The 14,738-nt window shown below is 56.1% G+C and overlaps 1 protein-coding gene across 1 annotated transcript in view; it reads right to left on the reverse strand.

Annotated features, from left to right (window-relative positions):
• Positions 1–14,738, reverse strand: part of FRAS1 (Fraser extracellular matrix complex subunit 1) — a 104,333-nt gene continuing 89,595 nt past the window's right edge. Inside the window, exons 48-73 of the mRNA XM_059843521.1 lie at positions 14,286–14,426; positions 13,855–14,085; positions 13,482–13,595; positions 12,345–12,495; positions 11,739–11,898; positions 11,339–11,501; positions 10,866–11,112; positions 10,016–10,360; positions 9,614–9,774; positions 9,092–9,239; positions 8,792–8,997; positions 8,190–8,346; positions 7,479–7,679; positions 6,707–6,894; positions 6,286–6,561; positions 5,927–6,159; positions 5,495–5,655; positions 4,600–4,814; positions 3,450–3,600; positions 3,059–3,166; positions 2,727–2,886; positions 2,252–2,368; positions 1,988–2,154; positions 1,472–1,677; positions 1,031–1,177; positions 1–635 (exon numbers count right to left, since the gene is read on the reverse strand). Coding sequence (XP_059699504.1) covers positions 66–635; positions 1,031–1,177; positions 1,472–1,677; positions 1,988–2,154; positions 2,252–2,368; positions 2,727–2,886; positions 3,059–3,166; positions 3,450–3,600; positions 4,600–4,814; positions 5,495–5,655; positions 5,927–6,159; positions 6,286–6,561; positions 6,707–6,894; positions 7,479–7,679; positions 8,190–8,346; positions 8,792–8,997; positions 9,092–9,239; positions 9,614–9,774; positions 10,016–10,360; positions 10,866–11,112; positions 11,339–11,501; positions 11,739–11,898; positions 12,345–12,495; positions 13,482–13,595; positions 13,855–14,085; positions 14,286–14,426 — 5,124 coding nt within the window. The 3' untranslated portion in view covers positions 1–65. The remainder of the gene's footprint in view (positions 636–1,030; positions 1,178–1,471; positions 1,678–1,987; positions 2,155–2,251; positions 2,369–2,726; positions 2,887–3,058; positions 3,167–3,449; positions 3,601–4,599; positions 4,815–5,494; positions 5,656–5,926; positions 6,160–6,285; positions 6,562–6,706; positions 6,895–7,478; positions 7,680–8,189; positions 8,347–8,791; positions 8,998–9,091; positions 9,240–9,613; positions 9,775–10,015; positions 10,361–10,865; positions 11,113–11,338; positions 11,502–11,738; positions 11,899–12,344; positions 12,496–13,481; positions 13,596–13,854; positions 14,086–14,285; positions 14,427–14,738) is intronic.

The raw sequence follows: 14,738 nt of genomic DNA on the forward strand, positions 1-14,738 counted from the left end.
TTTTCAGTTTGGGATTATCTTTATTTTACAGTTTATAAAAAGCTTTTCCCAACGCGAGTGCTCCGTTAAACTTCCGTGCCGTCGTGCAAATTGCTGTGGACTTTGACTTCCAAGTTCACCTGCTTCACCTTCCTGCCGTGCCCCTGGCAGCCGCCGCCGTAGTCCCGCGGGGGATGAACGTTCCTGACGGTGCAACACCGGCTGCCCACGGCCTGCGGGCCGCCCCGGGGCAGCTCCACCTTGGTGTTCAAAGGATGCTCCTCGGGAGCGCTCCTGGCCGCCTCCCGCTTCCGCCGCAGCTTGCGGCACTCCCTGGCCAGGAGGCAAATCGCGGACAGCACCAGCAGCAGCAGGGTGAGGGCGGCGAAGGCGCTGCCCAGGGAAGCGCCCGCTTGGGACAAGGAGGCTGCGGCGGCAGCTTCCTCCCTCTCCAGGAGCAGCGACTTCATGTTGGTGCCGTTCTTGAGCTGGTCGCCCTCGTTGTCGTAGATGAGGGAGTCATCCAGCGCCTCGGGCAGGTCCCTGCGGCCGCGCTGCCAGCGGCGAGCCAGGGAGCGCTGCACACGGGGCCCGGCCGTGCCCTCCGGGCCGATCACGTAGATCACCTGGAGGTACCACTGGTGTCCAGCTTCCACCTTTCCCAAAGAGAAGGCACGGACATCTGCCGTTAACCTCGGCTTTTACATCAAGTGATTCTGTTTTAGAGCTGGTGTTTTGTGTTCTGTGTCTGACAGAGTTGTGCCAGTGAGTTTTTCTAAGCACCTACAGTAACACTGACCACCCAGTGAGGTGTTCCAGCCTTTGTCAGAGGCAGTAATTTATTCAGAACATGAATAATATGCTTTTAAAGAGCTTTTTCATGAGTGCTTCAGGGGGGGAAGAAAAAAAAAATCACCAGAATAATGTCCTAATCTCCATTTCCTGTGTCAGAGTTGAATTCTGAGGGCCCAGGGCCTACCATTCACCAAGTGTTTGGGAGGTCCTGGACAGACAAGTCCGTGCTGGGCTACCAAAAGCACTGGGTACATACCTTGTAGAGAGCATCCACCTTGAGAGTAAATCCATCAACTCCAGGCATGCTGCTCACCGAGTGGAACTCGGAGAGCTCGGAAGCAAAGTGGGCATCAAAAGGCACATCGTGGAAGTACTTGTCCGTCACTTCCGGCTGGTTTCGGTCCTGGAAGGCAGAGAAGTGTCCCGAGGGATGCTGCCTGCTTTCCCAAGAGAGGCTGGAAGCCAGGGCACTGGCTGGGTAAGGACTCTAATGCAAAAGCCTCATCCCCACACCTACACGCGGGCACGGATTAAGGGACACTCATGGACAAAGGACAGGGAAAAAACCGATCCTGTGTTCACACTTTGCACCAGCAGTACGAAACATCCAGCGCGCTCCTCTCCTCGTCCCTCTGCAGTCAGGATCTGCACCCTGCCAGAGGAAATCCCAGAGGGGAAGCAGGAGCAGAGCACTCACCAGCAGGAGGAATCTGTGCTTCAGGTACTTGTTGGGCTGGATGCAGCCGTACTGGGGCCCCTCGTTGTAGACGGTGCCCGTGGGGTCGAAGAAGGGCACGTAGCCATCCCTGCCCGTGCACAGGTAGACCTTCTCCAGCTGCAGCCTGTACGCCGCGTTCAGGTTCTGCTCCGGGTGCCAGAGCACGCGCCCGTACAGGATTTGCCCTGGGAACAAAGAGGGGCAGGTGGAATCCCCCAAGCAGGGGAACACTGGCAGAGCCAAAGGTGCCAGACCACCGGTGAGTCGGTGCTGAGAAGGGTTTGGATTGTTTGGGAAGGGCTTGGGGGGTGGGAGTGACAAAACAAGGTGCCGGAGCACGCTGCTGTTTCACAGGGCTGTAAGATGCTCAAAATGTCATTTGCTGCTGTGGAAGAGTCAAAGCCACATCTTGGTTTTGCCTTTTCCTCTCCAGGAAATGGAAGCTGTGAAGGGAAGAACACTGGGAACAAGCAGAAGAGGAGAGGTAAATCCTACCCTTGGAAAAAGCCCCTTTGTAATCCATTTCTGCCAGAGACATTTCAGATTTGGTGGGGTCCATGAGAAAAACCTTCTCGTTGTTGCACAGCTGAAACTCTGTGTTCAGGGAGTAAACAACTGGAACGGGGCGGTTTGTCTGCTGGAAGGCAATCGGGATCAAAAACCTGGAATTGGGACAAGGAAGGAAAGGAAGGGGAGATGAGGTTTGTGCAGCCCAAAGGGGCTGGCCCTGCCCTGCTGCCCCGGGGCCTCCCTCCTTACCGCTCGGGAGCGTGAGCCGTGCAGGGCAGGGGCTTGTCTCCAGGCTCTGCCCACGGCTGCGTGGGCTGCACCGTGCAGGGGATCAGCAGGATGGTGTATTCTCCAGAGTAATCCTTCCTGGGAACAGACAAGAGGAGACCCTGCAGTCACCAAGCAGAGCTCTGAGCTCTGAGGGCAGCACCTCTCCCTTGTCCCAGCAGTGTCATCCAGCAGTCCCTGAGGGCCAAACGTGACCTTGTGAAATGCACTGTCACCTCTGGGATCAGCCTATCCACAGGCTTCATTGCTGGAAAGATGCCTTCACAAGAGGCTGGGCTGATTTTCCTCTCAGTAGAACAGTGTTCCAGCCCTGACAGCTCCAGCTCTGGCCAAGCTCCTGAGCTTTCCACGCTACTGCAGAGGCTGCTGGAAGCGTGCCAGGGAGAGCGTGGTGCCGTGGGAAGCAGCGGAAGGGGACTGGACCCCCAGCCCTCACCTGTTGTAGGAGCTGGTTGCTCTCCAGAGCTGGTAGGGAGAGTCAAAAGTCTGAGCACTCCACAGCAGCTGCAGGTCAAATTCAATCCCTCCCAGGTGCTCTGGAGTCATCAAGGAGGACCTGACATCTGGCAGGCTGTGGTGCTCCATGACAAACAGCCCTGGGGGAGGACAAGGAGATGACAGGGACAGAGGCCCCACGTCATCGGGCACCTCAGCACAGGGGGGCTCCTGGCGGGGACAGGGACTTGTTCAGCTGCCTGCGCTGCCAGAGCAGAGCTGTGTGTGACCCTGCTTTGTGTCCCTGTGTCCCTCCAGGATCGCTGCCCTCACCTCTGAACTTGGCCTGTGTCCTGAACTCGATGACGAGGCGGCCGTCGTCGCGGATGTAGATGCGGATGATCTGCAGCCGGGCCGAGAGCACGCTGTCCGTCTGGATCCCTGCAAGCACAGCGGGGCCACGCTCGCTGCTCAGCCGGGCTTCGCCAGCCCCAGGAGCTTTGGGAGCCCTCCCAAAGGCAGGGTTTCCTCGGGATCGCCCTCCAGTGAGCCGGCTGCACGCTTCCTCCCTCCCCCACTGGCTGCCCAAGCCCCCCGCAGGCAGAAGGGAAGGAATATTCCGAGCGGCCGCTCCCTCGGGACTGTGGTGGCTGTGCAGGAGCTAAGGGGGGGACAACACGAAGGAGCCACTTGTTCCATAGCCCTTGGAGTGGCCCAGACTCACCTGTCCTCCAGAGAACGGTGTCGTAGAAGAAGGAGAACTCCATCTCGGTGTGGTGCTCCAGGGAAGCCCAGCCCCTCGGCGCCGTCACGTAGATGTAGGACACGTAGAGAGGCACGTGGACTGTCAGGAAGGACTGGGCAGAGTCCCTCACCTGGCAATAAAGCCCCAAAAAGGGGGTTACCCACCTTCAGGTGAGGCCAGAGGTGACTCTGGGTATTCTCTTTACCTCAGACAAACCTGGGGTTTAATTCAGGGGCTGTGCTAAGGCTTGCTGGGACTATGGGGCAGAGGAGCTCTGGGTGCAATTTCACCTCAAAACCCCCCAGTTTCAAAAGCTGTGCACTAAAAATCAGCAATTCTGCTTGCTCAGGCCTCCCAGAGCTCTCCATTTATTATCTGCAGAGTGCAGCTGCACTGTGCAGGCCCCGGAGAATTCAGGGAGATGTTCCAGCCTGGCTGGTGCCAGGCTCCACATGCTCCACTGGGCAGCTCTTCAGGCCAAGTAGCTTCTCCGGGCTTGTGCAAACAATTGGAGCTATAAAAGGAAACGTAATGAAGTAGTCCAGGCTGGCAGGAATTAAAGGAGATGGTGCTGGTCCTAGCAATGTGCCTGGGAATTTAATGCCTGAGCTTAGAGGAGATGGAGTGGGCTGCACATGGATAATGCAGCCACGAGAGGGCGGTGAGACACCTCAAATAGTGAAAGCCACCCGTTTAGAGAGGAACATTTGGCTTTTGGTCTGCCAGCCTGTTAATTAGGAAATGAGTTAAAATATCCCACAGCCTCACTCTGTTGTGGAGCATGGGCCGAGCTGCCTCTGCTCTGTCCTTGGCTCATTTCTATTGGCTGAGAACACGGCCAAAATTATAAAAGAGAGGCCAGCTGAGAACCTTTTGTGTTTCCAGTATGGCCATACATTAAAAAACCAAATATTTTCCTGGGGCTCTGAGGATGAAGAGATTAAAACCTGCGATACCCCCAGGAAAATAAATGAAATAAATGCACACTTCTCTTCCAGGTGACGGGGGGGAAAAGCCCCACTACACCAGTACAGAGCAGAGCAGCAACTACACACAGGTGCAAGGCAGAGCTGTGCCTGAGAACTCAGAGAGCTGGGACAGGAGGGAGAGCTGGGGATGAGCCTCTCACCTGGAAGTCAGCAGTGACAGAGCCTCCACAGACATCGATTAACTCGGTCATGTCATAATAGGCGTCGAAGGTCCAGATGCAGCTCTTGAGGTTGAGGTGCTGGTACAGCTGGATGCTGCGGGGCTCCCTCACGGCAGGGTCCAGCTGGTAGGGCCGGTCATAGCCCGGGCCCAGCACCGAGCCCTCCTGGGCCACCTCGGCCAGGAACCCTGCCTCTGAGGGACACAAAGCAGCACTCTGACCCCGCCCGACTTTGCACAGCCCCAGGCCAAAGGGCTTGATTCTCTCTTGAATCACCAGAGCTCCTCTCCCTTCTTTATCCCGGAGGACACACTCAGGTCTTCACAGGGGAAACTGTTTCAGGAATGGGGCAAGCATCCTAAGACATCAGACTTGGGGACCTACTGATTCAAGGCTCAAGTTAACCTTTAAGAAATGAGGAACGGGTCAAGTACGGAATTATCAGAATGAAGTACAAGATCCTGCCTGGATCCAGCATGGACTTCATTCCCTGGAGTGTCAGAGACACATTCTGCCTGTTCTTCCCAGCTCTGACATTTCCTTCAGCAGTGAATTGATTTTGCTGCCTCATGGGAGACCTCAGGGACCCAGACACAGCAATCCAGCTCTGCACATCTCTCTTTACCCAGGAGAATGTCACAAAAATGATTTGAAAAGCAGAAAATCACCAGCACAATGTGAAACTACAACCTGCCACCTCAAATGTTCCCATGCCTGGAATCCCATCTCCAGTGGGGCAACTCTGGTCACTGCTGTGAGACCAGGAAGATTCACTGCTATTTACATCGTGTCAAGAGAGCCCAGAGAAGAACAGGACCTCTTCTCTGCATTTCTTTCCAGGCTTCAGGAAGCAAAGGCCGGCCTTGAAGGTTACCTGAGATGCCTCTGAGGTCCCTGGCAGTGACCAGGTTGGAGCAGACGTGCTGGTGCCTGTAGATGGACTCGGAGAGCAGGAAATCCAGGTTGTGCAGCGGCAGCGTGGAGATGAGGGGCAGCATCCCATCCTGGTGGGGGATCTGCACCGAGATGTGGATCCTGGAACAAGCAGCACGTGAGACAGCAGAACAGAGCAGCCTGGCAGGCACAGGACCCCCACAGCAGCACAGCCTGAAGCTGCCCCCCAGCTCCCAGTGGCTGTGGGGAAGGAAGGGCACCCCCTCAGAAGAGAGTGGGGGCAGGAACCCGAGCAGCCCACGCCGCAGGAGGGATGTGGTTTCACACACACGTCGTGCTTGTGAGCTCAGGCACCCCTGTAAGCCCAGGGGGGCTGGGGAAGGGCTGCGCTCCCCCTTCTCCAGCCTCATACCTGTTGGGATGCTCCTTGTGCTTCACATCCAGGTACTTGAGCGTGGCAATGAAGGACTGCGCCTGGAAGCCGCGGGCTGTCCCCGCCACCACGGGCGTGTGGCAGATGGCACTGTCTGTGCCTATGGTCACCGCGCTGCTCCTCAGGGGGGTCCCCACGTGGCCGGCCTTGTCCACAGCCTTGGCCACGCAGCGCACGTGGAACCGCCGGCTGAAGTAGATGCTGTCCAGCACCTGAGGGAACGAGGAGGGGGAAACCAGGCTCAAGGGAAAACAGCGCTCAGTTTTCTAAACCCGAACTCCCAGGCCTCACAGCAAGTCCCAAATCCAAGGAGGTTTTAGGCTGCAGTGTCTGTGTACCCTGTGGTTGACGCTGGTGAAGGGGGTGCTGTCCGTGATGGTCTCGAAAGGCGACCGCGCTCCGCTGCCGTCCGTGGGGGCGGCCACTTCCCAGCTGAACTGGATGGAGGACTGGTTGATGCCGGCCTCGCTGCAGCGCTCCCTCATCAGGGCATACTTGGGGAAGTGAGGGTCACAGGGAGTCACACAGACCAGGGGGTAGCCTGGCGAGGGGGATTTCCTCGCGCCCTCCTTGGTCACTTCTTCCACGCGGTCGTAGTCGGCCAGGGTGACGACCTGTGTGGAGGCAAGAGGGGCTGAGGGAGAGGGTGGGAAATGCCATCCTTCCCTCCCACGTTGTCACTGCAGCTCTACATTTTATTTCCAAAATCCCACTGTGGTTTCCAGTGCACTTGAAGAGCACTAAATCACATCCACTCACCACGGGAGGTGCTGGGAGAATCAGGCTCCCTGCTGCCTCCTGATCCAAAATAGTCACTGTGGCAGTGCTGATGTCTCCCAGGACTGCTTCCACCGGATCATCTGGGCCCAGCACCAGAGAAAAGGACTCGTGCCATTCCCGGTCCTCATTGGACATGATCTCCACCTTGAACATGATGTGGGCCACACCTGGGGCAGCGAGTGCAAGAGAAACAGAGGGAAGTTGATTCATCACCAGAGACTGCTCCCAAGTTCTCGTCCAAGCCCTGCACAGCTGCTCCAGGCTGTGACCATGGAGACATTATGATAAAATACACATTATAAATTTTATTTCCACTCACTGCTGCTAATAATTTACCCAGAGGAGTCTACTATAAGCATAAAACTCCAGCTATGACAACTGATCCAATCGATCCGGTGATAGATTTCCTAGCAGATGCCGACTGAGGATTAATAATGACTGCCTTGTATTGGCTGTCTGGAGGAAAACCTTGGGATGCAAATCACATTCCCATCCCTCCTCTCCCTCAAACCGGTGTGCAGAGCTGTTTGCTGAGGGCTTCTCGGTCCAGCAACATGGTCTGAGATGCTCACAGCCCTACATTCCCTGAGGAGGACTTTACTCTGCCAGGTGCCTGTGCTCCTTCCTCTGGTCCCATCACCCTTTGTGTAACACGTCAGCTACAATTACAGCAAACTTCCCGCCACGAGTGGCTTTTCCCAAATCCCCTGGGCGTTGTGGCCACGCCCCCACCTCTAACCCTGCCCATCACCTGGGCTGAACTTGAGCATGCGGCTCTTGGGGTAGTAATCCACGCCGGCCTGCGCCGAGCCGTCGCGGGTGCTGCAGCGCACCCGGGAGGTCCGGTTGTGGTCGCCCCTGCGCACCACCGGGATGCTCAGCACCGCCACGCCCTCGGGGCCCGCCGGCTCCCGCACCTGGTACGCCGCCTCCTCGAACTCGATGGTGGGGGCTGCAGGGACAGCAGGGAGGGAAAAGCCTCGGCTTTACACCCCTGGCTCCTTTCAGGCTCATCCACACACCTTCAGGGCAAGGGGCTCCTCAAAGCAGGGGCCAAAAAGGCTTGGGTGTGACTTAGGGTAAAACCTAAGGAGGGTGTTGGGCTATAGAGGATGGCAAATGATTCTCCCATCCCTGCCTCCCACACGTCCCCAGATCCCTGCCACACCACAGGGACCTGGCATCCCTCCTCTTCCCCACAGATCCCTCCAGGCTGTGCTGCTGTGGAGGGAGAGGAACCTCTCCCAGGAGAAGCACAGCAACTCCAGCTGCAGGAGAATGGGAAACAGGAGAGGTGGTGGATCCAAGCACTCTTATCCAGCCTCTCCCTTCAGCCCAGCCCAGTGCACAGCGGTGAGCTGCACACAGGGCTGTGACCGTGGCACCGAAGGCATCCACACTGATGGGGCTGTGCTGACTCCCTGGGAACCCCCAGGCATCCTTGCTGAGCAGCCTCACTCACCATCTTCATCGTTGGTGACAGTTATGGTTGCCACGTCCATCTTCCCAATCCTAGCTCCACTCCAGTGGTTTCCAAGGGGGCTCCCCAGATAGACCTGGAACTGCTCTTCTGGTTCAAAGGCAGAGTCGTCACTGATGTGAACACTGCAGTTCTTCACCTAAAGCCAAGTGAGGAGGAGAAAGCAGCAAACTGATAAATCTGATACAGCCACATAAAGGCCAGGCTGTACTTCCCTGTCCAGGGCTGCACATTGGAGTGCTGTCCATCCTGAAAGAAACCCTTCTCTTTTTAGGGCTAATTCCTTCAGTGTGGACAAACCACGCTGTCAAATGACGAGACACAGCAGCAAAAGCATCTCCTTCCACAAACCCACAGCTCTCTGTACAACAATCCTGATGCATCAGATGTGCAATTTAACCAGTTCTATTCTGAAACACCCAACCCCTTCAGAGTGGGTCACACTGCCAGGACAAGAATTTGTCTCATCTAAAACCAGCCTGGACAGCTCTGCCAGCTCCCTCTGGTGACAGAGGGCCGAGGAGGAGATGTGAACCTCTCCCAGCACTGGTTCTTTGCTCCCCCACGAGGCAGGTGCAGCTCACCTTCTCCCCTTTGAGGAAGGTGATGCGAGACTCCTCTGCATCCCTCCTCTCGGTGAAGTCCTCCGTGACCTGCGCTGTCAGGCTCCGGGTGTAGCACCTGACAGAGGACTCGTAGCTCAGGTCCCCCGCGCGGAAAACAGGGATGTGCAGGGTCCCCTCCTTCTCCTTGGCCGTGTAGGTGTCCTTGCTGAACTGCATGCTGGGCACTGCAGGGGGCCAGAAACGGAGCCAAGCAGTGCTGGGAATGCACAGGGAGCCAAGGGGCTGGAAGGGAGCAGCCAGCTGCCAGGGATAACTTACCGTCCTGGAAGATGTCATTGATGGCCACGACGGCCTGGAAGGGCTTTGCCAGCTCAGCTCCGTGGGGAGAGCTGAGGTAAACAACAAATGTCTCCAGCCCTTCGATCACTGGGTACTGGGCATCATCCAGGATTGTCAGGGGGCAGAACTGGGAGGAAAGTGGAATTCCTGCTGTTAGATGTACAAAGCTTTCATCCTTTCCAGCACTCACATTTGGGAGTCTGGTGTAAACCCCTTATGCCATTATGTTTTTTGAGTCCATTAATCAATGTAGAGAATGTTCTACATAAACCCAGCCTATCAAGTATTTCAGAGAACAGGCAGCCATCCTTGCCCTGGAAGAGGTGGCATGACCAAACCTGTCCAGGCTGATGGGACAGGAGTCTGTTGCCTAGCAGAATTATTAACAGTTCTCATGTGGCCCTGAGAGGATTTCCAAAACAAATGGCAGATATGCCCAGAAACACAAGACAAGTGTCGCCAGGCAAAGCAGACTCAGCAGGAGTCCGAGTGGCTCCTCACCTCTTCTGTCTTGCCTGGCCTGAACTCTATTTTCCTGGAGCTGGGCACATAATCGACTCCCGGGCTGGCCGAGGGCGGGTCCGATGTCCGAGTGGCACACCACACCGACGTGGGCGTGGAGAGGTCAGGTCCCTGCCGCAGCACGGGGATCTCAATGTGTCCTGCAGCACCAGATGCACACCAGAGAGAACAAACTGAGAGAGCAGCCACGTTCCACAAGCCCACCCCTTTCCCTTCAGCACTGCTCCTGCCCCCAGCCTCCCCCTCAGCACAGAGGGAAGCACAGAGCCCCTCTGCAGCTCATCTTTTAAGTTCTGCTGCGCCCTGAATCGCTCCTTCTGACACCTCTTTGTGGTGAAAGCTTCTACAGGGAGCATCCCAGCACAGCCCCCTGCTCCTCACCTGCAGCCTCGCTGACAGTAAAGGTGGCATTCCCCAGGGACACCGTGGAGGCGTCGTTGGGACCGGCGATGACCACGTTGGCCGAAGCCCGGCTGCCAAGGCGGGCGTTGTCCGAGGCGTCGGCCAGCACCACCTCGAACTCCTCTTCCTCTTCATACTCGCTGTCATCGATCAGAGTGACATCACAGGTCACCACGGTGACACCCGGCCCCAACACCAGGCGGTTCTCATCCGACAGCCCCCGGGACTTGAAGTCAGAGCCCGATTCCAGCATGTGAAGGCTGCTGCCCCTGGCTGATTTGGGGACGGTGTAGCAGATGGCAGACACAGTGCTGCTGATATCCCCTAGGAAGCAACAGGAAAACTCCACAGTTCTGGGGAAATACTTTTCATCTGCTTGGTGGAGACACCTTTCACTGAAATAATAAAGCAGCATTTGGAAAAGAGGATGAGGAATGAAATGCTGATCTTGGAGAGCAGCTGGCTTAGACGTGACTTCCAGGCAAGCTCCTAACCCACATTCAGGAAACCAGTGGCACTTGCCTGTTAAAGAACACACAGCTCCACATAAAGCACTGCCTAGCTCACAGAGAAGCAGCAAACAAAGACAAAAGTTTGCTCCTGCTCGTGCCGGGAGCTGAAACAAATCCAAACCCAAGAGGCTTTAAGAGCAGAGACAGGAAAAGTTAAAAAATAAACAACGCTGCCCCGTGCGTTGCTTGCCATTGCATTGTGCTGCAGAACCTCTTCCAAAACATCGGAAAAGACCCCAAAACCATAAGCAGGCAAAGCCCAGGGGTTCCCCCCCTGCACGTGTCCCTCCCACAGGGCTCAGCACGGCCCGACCCACCTTTCCTTTGCACGGGAGCCGAGAGGAAGCCGGCGCTCTCGCTGACGTGGAAGGTGTTCCTGTCGAACTGCAGCGTGGGCTCGTCCTCGGGGTCGGCGATGGTGACGGTGGCCCGGGTGACGTTGCCCAGCAGGGCGTAGGCCGGCATGCTGAGCTCCACGGAAAAGCTCTCCGTGCCCTCGAACACGTCGTCGTCGTTGATGGCGATGGTGCAGGCCTTGGTGTCCTCCCGCTCCTCAAACTGCACCTGCAAGGCAGCAAGATGGCTGCTGTCCTTGGAGTGCTGTCTGGAGCTCCCCATCCTTCCTGTCTCACCCTGCTCTGAGATGCTCCCTCTTCCAACAGCAGATAACCCGCCTGACTTTACTAATAGAATACACCCTCCTTGGCGTTTTTGCCACTTGTCATCCATCCTTTGCTCCAGGCTTGGTGGCAGGCACGGTGAGGCCATCCCTTTGCTGGGTGCCACCCACCTGCCCCGCGTACTCCACGTAGTCCCGCTCTCCGGGCCGTGATCCCGATGCAGCGGCGGCCGTTCCCTGCTCGGTGCGGCACAGGACGATGCTGTACTGGTTGAGGTTCCCCAGCCGCCTCACGGTGACGCTCACGGAGCCGGCGCTCTCCCTGACCTTGTAGCTGGAAAGGGATCAAGCACGCACAAGGAACAGGCTGGGGAGCACACCCTGCGTGTTGGTGTGACACTGAGGGTGAGCCTCCGTGGAAAATCCGAGGCACAGCCATGACCGGGCAGCTGCTCCGTGGTTCAGCCTGGCAGGCCCCTCTCCTCACTGGCAGAACTTCCTTCCCACACTGTAGGGAGCTCGAGTAAGAGCCCAGCTCCCAGCCAAGTGCTGTGACCCTCGTGGCACTTACCTGGAGTGAGTAAAGCTGAGGAGGGACCACTGGACGTGGAAGATGTTGCCGCTGACCACGTTGGGTTTGCCGTCCTTCACCAGGAACTGGAAGCTGTCCGTGGTCTCCTGAACCCTCTCCTCGTGCATCACATACCGAATGAGGCCCTGGTTCACATCCTCTGCCAGGAGGGAACAGCCAGTGAGGCAACACAGGAATCCAAAGGCAGCTTTGAGGATGAGCAGTGTGGATCTGCATGGATCCCAGTGGCACAGGAAGCAGTTACCCCCTCATCTCCCCTTCCCTCAGCTCTGCAAGAGTGAGCTTCCATCACAGTGCTGACTCTGCACAGCTGGCTACCCCTCTGCCAGACTGTGATGGCCAGATGCACTTGCAAGATCCAGCTCTAACAAGCCTGGAGAACCTGAGACAACCTACAGGACACAGGTTGGTGTCTCTAAGAAATTGTAGGATTTCTGCAACTGACAGCAAAGTTCAATGCTTCTTTTCAACACGCTTTGGAGATCTGCCCCTTGGCTTTCTCCCCTCCCACCTATTTTTTTCCTTATTTTAACAAACCAAATCAACTGATGGAAAAAAGCAGCAGGGCACAGGCCAGCTCCATACCCTGTGTAAAGGTGGTCACAGCTGTCCCTGGCTTCAGCTTGTTCTCCACATGACCATTTCTGGGACCGGTGGTTATCTCGTAGATCAGCTGTTTGTCATCTGTGTCAGGATCTGTCGTCAGTAATTCCTTCTTAGTGATGAGATTGGTGGCCTGGATTAAAGCCAAACCAAGGGAACAAAACTGAAGCTCCAGCAGTGCAAGTCTGATTGACTGTTCCCACAGAAAGCCCAACCATCCCTCTGCCAAAACAGCTGTCCATGAGGGAAGATCTAGGGATGCGAAGTACAGAGCAGCCACAACGTGTTTGACAACACAAGAAGGACTCAAATTTTGCCTCACATTCTGGTTAGTTGAATTAAGAAGACACAAGTGGCTCAGAGAAAAGCAAATTCCAAAGCAGCTGCCCAGCCTTATTTAGCTGGGGCTAAAAGCTAGGACAAATCTTTGGGTTTCACTTAGACACCTCTATTCCATGAGCTGTGCTGATGCTCAGGTGAGGCCCTGCTTGGCAAAAAAACATCTGCAAACAGCCTCAGACTGAAGGACTCACTCAAGACTGTTCACACAGCTCTGCTGAGTTTCCATGAGAGCCTCTTTCAAATGCCCTCACAGGGACCTGATTCACTTCCAGCACATTTTGCTTTCTCTTCAAAAACAAAATGTTTTTAACAGCAGGAGAAAGAGAGAAAATTGAGCTGCTCGAGGCTGCAGGAGTGCTTTTCCTGAAGTGAGGAGTTTGAGCTGAGATTGCCATTTCTTAATACAATTTCTTACTACAGCATCTTCCATCCATTTTTTTTCTGGGAGGAACTAAAGTGTGTCTTTACAGTTAATGCTGGCTCCTCCAAAACAAGCCAAGAGTTTCCTGGGGTTCTGTTTGGACTTCAGCACAACAAAGGCATGTTACAGCAAGAAATTCCTGCACCATATCCTTGGAAAGCCACATATCTCTGCCATGGCTGCTGCAGCACATCATCAAGCCATCTCCACCATCAGCAAAGCTAAAAAGGTACCCTGGGGTGGGCGTTCTCCATCACAAAAACAGGAGAGCTGAAGGAGGAGGATGTTTTCCTGTGAAGCCCCTTCTCCTGGAGCAGCCTGAGAAGCAGCCCAGGCTGAGGCCAGGCAGGTGTTACCTTGCCATCCGTGTACTCCAGCCACTGCAGGCCCAGGTTGGTGACAACCCTGGGTGTCCCATCATCCACAGGGAGGATGTCCACCTGGAAGCGCTGCGGTGCCGCGGTCACCACCTGGCAACAGTTCAAGATAAAAGGGGGTGACTCTGGGAGGCAGAGCCTCACCCACCACGTTACCAGCTCAGCTCCCTTCAGCTCTGCTGCCATCCAGGTCCTGGGGCGAGTTTGCACACCCAGAGGGCAGGGAGGGGAAGGAGCAAAGGGAAGGAGCAAAGGGATCACATAAAGGAGAGTCTCAGCCCTTGCCTGCCCCGAGAGGAGGCAGCTCCCGACGGGCTCTCAAGGCCCCTTCCCATCCCTTGTGGCCCCTGACCTTCCTTTGGCCCTCCTGCACCACGAAGAGGGCGTTGGTGCCGTCGGACACGGTGAAGGTGAAGCGGTCCCTGAGCGCGCCGGCGCCGCCGTGGTGGCTGTAGCTGACGAGGTTCTGGTGGATGTCAGCCATGGTGAAGGTGCTGGCCTGGAGGGGACGCTGCCCGCGGCCGCCGCGCTCCAGCAGCCCGTGCCGGGGCGGCTGCACCACCCTGAACGTGATGGACTCCACCTGTGCCCGGACAGGGAGGGGCAAAGCTGGCACACCACCTTGGGGCCAGACCCAGCAAGAAGAGGAAGTGCCATTTTCATCCATGCTAAGCATAACCTCAGTGTCAATGCCCTAAGGCTTTAAACACAAGCCCATTTTCCCAACAGCCCAGATGTGCAGCAGAAGAGGGGAGGGAGGAGGCTGGGGGGGTCCTGCCTTACCTCTGTGTCAGCATCTGTCGCCTTGAGCTCAAACTCGGTGATGGTTTTTCTCAGCCCTTCCTGAACCGTCATCCCAAAGATTTGCACCACGGGTAAGGAGTCATCCACGGGGTTTATGGTGATGTCAAAGGTCTGGCTCACCTGGGACAGGAGGAAAAGCCTCTCTTGATGAATTCAGCCTTCCAAGGGTGTGACTTCATGGCAAGAGCACAGCGATCCCCGGGTTGGGTCACTTCATTTCAGCCTTGTCTGCTGAGTAAATCTGAGCTGCTAAGCCCAGATCACATGAACGTGACCTTCTTTATCCCTCCCCACTAATTAATTCTCCCTCTTTCTGTGATATTTATGGACATGCACTCTCCCTCCCTCTCTCAGTCTGTGTTGCCCCTCTCCCTCTATGGGAGCTCTTTCAGAAAGCAGCAAAAAGGCATTTCTCCAGGGCCTGTCATCTGT

Source organism: Haemorhous mexicanus, chromosome 4 (genome assembly GCF_027477595.1).
Source record: "Haemorhous mexicanus isolate bHaeMex1 chromosome 4, bHaeMex1.pri, whole genome shotgun sequence".
Lineage (NCBI taxonomy): Eukaryota > Metazoa > Chordata > Aves > Passeriformes > Fringillidae > Haemorhous > Haemorhous mexicanus.